This window comes from Hibiscus syriacus, unplaced genomic scaffold (genome assembly GCF_006381635.1).
Source record: "Hibiscus syriacus cultivar Baekdansim isolate YM2019G1 unplaced genomic scaffold, ASM638163v2 tig00111100_pilon, whole genome shotgun sequence".
Taxonomy (NCBI): Eukaryota; Viridiplantae; Streptophyta; class Magnoliopsida; order Malvales; family Malvaceae; genus Hibiscus; species Hibiscus syriacus.
In genome coordinates, this window is record NW_024062985.1 from 856,219 (window position 1) to 862,218 (window position 6,000).

At 33.0% G+C, this 6,000-nt stretch overlaps 2 protein-coding genes across 2 annotated transcripts; both read left to right on the forward strand.

The window, feature by feature from the left end:
- Positions 1-40: 40 nt before the first annotated feature.
- Positions 41-2,208, forward strand: LOC120153461 (GTP-binding protein SAR1A-like). The gene is made up of 3 exons (XM_039165411.1): positions 41-331; positions 494-625; positions 1,601-2,208. Exons 1-3 carry the CDS (start codon positions 203-205, stop codon positions 1,919-1,921), a joined length of 582 nt encoding a protein of 193 aa, XP_039021342.1. The 5' UTR covers positions 41-202; the 3' UTR covers positions 1,922-2,208.
- Positions 2,209-3,373: 1,165 nt separating this feature from the next.
- LOC120153544 lies at positions 3,374-3,957 on the forward strand. Its single transcript, XM_039165474.1, has 2 exons — positions 3,374-3,756; positions 3,801-3,957. The coding sequence occupies exons 1-2, from the start codon at positions 3,374-3,376 to the stop codon at positions 3,955-3,957; spliced, it is 540 nt and encodes a 179-aa protein (XP_039021405.1).
- Positions 3,958-6,000: the final 2,043 nt, after the last annotated feature.

The following is a 6,000-nucleotide window of genomic DNA, read 5'->3' on the forward strand; positions in this document are numbered from 1 at the left end:
GTGCCTCCAACTCGTTTTCCCAATTTGATCCTGTCTTATTTTCAAAAAAAAAAAAAAATTGATCCTTTCTTCTATGGTATGAAGTGGTTCCCTTGAATTACATCGATCTCACCGTCCCTCCGCTCTCGGATACTCGCAAAATATCGAGCTTCATCCGTTTGTATTTTCCGGGTCTCCGAAGTTTGAACCGGAGAGCGAAACGATGTTTCTTGTGGATTGGTTCTACGGCGTTCTTGCCTCCCTCGGTCTATGGCAGAAAGAGGCCAAGATATTGTTCCTCGGCCTCGATAATGCCGGTAAAACCACATTGCTTCACATGTTGAAAGACGAGGTTCGTTCCCCCCCCCCTTTTAATACTTTTCCCATTTCGCTTCAAGTACCGAAATCTGTTTTTGAAGGTATAGTTTTGGATCTCGAATCAACTTCGATTGATCAGGAAATTTTGAAAGAAAAAGGTAATTAATTATGTTGATTATTATTTAACTGTTTCCAGAGATTGGTTCAACACCAGCCAACTCAGTATCCCACATCCGAGGAGCTTAGTATTGGGAAGATTAAGTTCAAAGCTTTTGACTTGGGTGGTCATCAGATTGCTCGCAGAGTCTGGAAAGATTACTATGCTAAGGTAGGCAAAAGCTGAATGTATTGCCTATTTTCTAAGTAAAATTTGCTTGATTTTAGGTTCCAATGTTTTTACACCGTCAACCGTGTGTTTTCTTGGTTTGCATGTTTGGTACTTTTAGTGATTCTGCATTCACTTGAATCTGTTTATTTTTAATTCATTTTCTATGGTTGTTAGAATCTCAATTGCCGGGAGTTTTTTAGTTTTGACGACAGAAATTTCTCTGTGCTCATATGTCGCACTGATGTTTTTGTGCCTGAGCTATTTTTTCTGCCGTATGAGAAACAAACTAAGATTGTTTCTAATGTCATATGCTGATTTTAAATCATTCCATGGTCATGAATTTTCAGTGAGGTTGGTGTTTTGATCACCTTATGGAATGCATAAACTTTTACCTGATTGATTTATTTCTCTAGTTGTCTAGGTGAAACCAGGGTCTCGAACAGTTACCAAAGTCTCAAACTCTTATTATTAGATCTGTTGTAAGTAGTTGCTTTCATCTTTAGTTAAAGCATATCACTATATTCATTTTGGAAAGGTGGCCATTGGTCGAGTATTATCTGTCAGCTGTAGCTTTCTGCAACCTTGTAGCTTGCATTGGTTGATTTTTGTAAATATATTTCTCCAGCATATAATACAAAAGGCATAACAAAGAAAAGGAAAAGGAGATTCCTTGCGGGGCATGGGTGTTTTTCTTTCGCCATTCTTGTTGTGCCGAAAACAGCAATGTATATGCTTGTGTGTTCAACCAGATGATCTAGATTTGCCAGCTGGATGTGAAGGTTGAATTGAAGTTGTATGTATGTACATTTTTTTAACTATCATTGCTTTCGAGCAACATACAATTTATGATGAGACTAAAGTTTAGATGACAATTTTTGCTGCTATACGTCTTTGTTCTTATTGTTTTGATTGAGAAGCTATGGCTGCATGGTCTCCAGCGAATGCTTTGAATTGTATATTATTTTTTGGTTCCAGGTGGATGCTATGGTTTACCTGGTAGATGCCTATGATAAAGAGAGATTTGCAGAATCGAAGAAGGAACTGGATGCACTCCTTTCAGACGAGTCCCTTGCCAATGTCCCATTTCTTATCCTTGGAAACAAGATTGATATACCATATGCTGCCTCTGAGGATGAGTTGCGATACCATCTCGGTCTCACCAACTTTACCACCGGCAAGGGGAAGGTAAACCTAGCAGACTCAAATGTCCGTCCACTAGAGGTATTTATGTGCAGCATTGTCCGCAAAATGGGATATGGTGATGGCTTCAAGTGGATGTCTCAGTATATCAAGTAGGTTAATGACCAGAAAGATGCATTATGCATTCGTACCCCAACTCCATCTCATTGCATTGATTCCGGGGAAAAGAATGTATACATCAAACTGTTTGAACAGGCCCCCAAGTGTGCTTTAAATTGGGATGTATAGAAGGGAGGTAATACTGTCACTGTCCTGTAAAATAGTTGTGGCAGCAAGTCTCTGGTACTGTAGTTTTCTCAATGAACTTACATATCCTACCACAATCTGATGGTTTTCACTAGAAAGCAATGTTTCTGATATGTCATCAAGTCATAGGGTTAGGGGTGAAGTCGTCCAACTCAATTAGAATTCAATTGAGTAGTATTTTCAACTTTGAAATTGATTATGATAGTTTCTTTTATGAATAATTCTTGATTCATATGAATATCATCTCAAATTAGACATTCGAATTCCAACTTTGGAAACAAGATTGACATACCATATGTTTATTAAAACAAAAAAACTAGCCAAAATTTCCTTCAAACCATTTGCGTAGCCCAAAATTTGCTTGTGAATAGAATAACTCCCTAGTTTGGCCCCGCCATGAAATCATCTGAAAGAAACAAGAAGAGGCATAGTAAACCAATACGTAAATACAATGTCTCCCCCCATTCAATTTCTTAATCTTTGATCTCTTTTTTGAATAACGTTTTATAACGCAATTTGGTATGTTCCATGCCATAACGTTTACCAAGTTCTTTTTATATAATCTTCAAATAAAATAATATAAGATTACTCATCTAAAAATCGTACCTATATTTAGTAAGAACTATAAATAATTTTTATTATAATCATTATTGAATGAATTTTGAAAATTATATTTTTCTATATAAGATATTTTTTTACTCACTCTATGAATCTAATAAAAATTTAAATATTTCATATCCGACAAAGAAATCAGGAGACCAAACCAATTATCATCGTTGAGTTCAAAGTCCTCAATCTTAAATTTAATTAACTTAAAAGTCCATAATTAAGTTTTAACACGTCCATGATTGAAACCAATACCGTTAAATTTTCTTTTCACATTACGTATTGGACAAGATTTAGATACAACAAGTGATTTAAAAAACACTCGCCATTGAAGTACGGATATTCAGTTAATACAGTTTATGGTTGAACCAATTCTTTGGTGTGGATTTTGTTTAAGTCGGGTACAGCAGACCTACACCAGGGGGCGGAGCATTCATCAGCCTGGGATTAATATAAGGGAAGTTAGATGATGACAATGGCAGGGCCCGCTTGAAACTAAAAATCCAACGACCCTTAAATCTTTTATGATATTTTAGTTACTCCACCACAAAATCGTTCTCGATATGGAACCGTTTAACAAACACAATCTACAACTTGAAGGTACCCTCTCCAGATTCATGCATTAAAATCCATCATCATCGCTTTCATCTCTCGATTCCTACACTCAAATTCCCATATATCATTATCGTATGTATTATGGGTAACTATATTACCACTGCTACATGCCTGCCATCCGATACCGCCGGGAAAGTAATTCTCTGGGATGGTTCGGTACAAGAGTTTAGCTGTCCCTTGGAAGCGGCGGAGCTGATGTTGGAGCACCCGCAACAAGTTGTCGTGGAGTTCAACGCAACAATTAATCAGAAGAGGCCGATTCCGTTGCCGGCAGACCATAAACTCGACGTGAAAAAGATTTACGTGATGCTACCGGTGAGACGAGGGAAGCCGATCACGTTGTCATCGGAAGAAGCTCGTCGTGTGCTGTCGAGTGCGAATTCAGTCTTGAGGTCAAAGTCGATTTTATCGTCGTCCCCGAAATTTCTTCCTCTCTTTTCACGGATTTGCACACGAAAGATCATGTAGACGGGACGGGACATAAGTTCCCGTTGCAGAAGAAGGAAAGCGCCGACGAGAGGCCTGATGGGGTTCGGAGTTCAATGGAGTTATTTCCGGAGAGTTCAGAAAGTAGGCCGGAATACTTGAATATGCAATATTCAGGCAAGGGATGGAAACCAAGCTTGGATACTATAAACGAGAAGGTACGACATAGGTTGTTTTAACGTTCAAAGTTTATTAGGTATTGTTAGCGATCTCGAGCACTTGGTTTATATTTTTGTTCTCCTTTAAATTGTGAGTTCAATACCCATTAAGAATAAGATTTTTTCCCTCTCTTTAAGTAGAAAGTATCCAAAAATAATAATAATAATAATTAGTTATTACAGGTTGCTAAGCTTGTTTTGTAACTCCCATGGTCATGGTTTAATTACTTTTAGTAGAAAATAATTAATAATATCTAAATATTGCACATTATCCTTAACTTTTATTATGATAATAATATCAACTAAGTAATTGTTTAATAGAATAATATTGGTAATGTTTTAAGCACTCCAATTTCATTGAGACTGCAACTTTAGGGTGATCAAATTATAGGATTCTCCTGCATAAAAATGGTAATGCAAATAGTATGCGTTTAATTTAAATGGTTCGGTTAGTCATTATGATAATTATTAATTTTTTTAATTGTAATTTAATTATTAAAAATAATTAATTATTAACAGTACAATTATAAGTTGATTTGTAATCTATTACTACAATCTTGTATATGTTCACTATTTCTATTGAATATAATGAAATTATTTCTCCAATATATATTATATTAGTTTTTTAAAAAATTATATATAAAAATCCTGAACACAAACTACATAGTTAAAAAATTACATACTCATACTATATAATTATTAGTACATTTTTCTTAACAATGGAAACTAGATTTTATTAATAAGAATAATAGAAGGAACCAAAATTGCAACACATTTAAACATATAGAGAAAAATGAAGAAATAGTCACCAAAAAAATTCATACAAAAAATAAAATTATTAAACCAAAATAGATGAAGAAAAAAGAAACATTCCATTGAGAATGAAGTTCAACATCAAAATAACACAATAACATTCATAAAACTCATTGTCCCTGTTGAATTAGATGTTTTACAAACCTTTTACCAAAGAGGGAATCTGTCAATATGTGGCAATCGATAAATCAATTAGAAAACAAATGTCGTGAGGGTCTTTGTACGAGCACCAACACGACAGTAAAGGTAAGAAAAAAAACGTACCAAAAACCGTAACGAACGTGCCGCAAGTACAGAGAAAAAATGTGTCACAAGAACATTGAAAAGTGTATCACAAAGACATTTTTATTTCAAATTTTAAAAATTATAAAAAATGAAAGCAAAAGACATAGTATGAATAACAATGAGAAAAATAATAATAATCAACGATCGAAAATCAATATTAAAATTGATGTTGTCGCTAAACAAAAATTAAAGGAAAATAAAAAAGACAATATAAAAATATTGAGAGAAAAACCCTAATTTCAGCTACTATATTTTAAATTTAAACAAAAGGGAGGATGAGAAAAATACAAAACGAATAACTGACCAAAGCATATCAATCAAATTTTTTCTTCTTAATACAATTACATATTGATAAATTAATTTAAAGTTCCAACACAACACAAAATACACCCTTACTAATTACGCTACAAAATTAAGCACATATCATACAACACAAAATACACCCTTACTAATTACACTACAAAATTAAGCACATATCATATAAACCATCAAAATTTTAAAAATAAATCTTTAATAGAAATAAAACAATTATTAAACTTCTACTTTCTCTTAAAAAAATATATCTATAATTTAATAACAATTAACATATAATTAATTATTTTTTAAAATTTGTAACTGTAATCATAAACATTAAATAAAACTTTTTAACAATTCAATTAACCAAAATTATTTAACTTTAATTTAATTAATTATTTTATAAAATATAATAATTATATCAATTAACAATTACGCTCCACTCCATTTGCTATCCTTTGATCAGAAAATGCGAGCCCTACTTATGGAATGGAAAGGCTTAGGGTCTATTTGGTTCTAGAAATATATGTTATTTTCATTTTTGTTTTGAAAAATAAAAAAATAAGTGAAAATATACATATTTTTTCAATATTTTCATTAAAATTATTTTTGAAAATTTGAAAAATAGGAAAAATGCAAGATCTAGATTTTTAACTTAATTTACACGGTTCA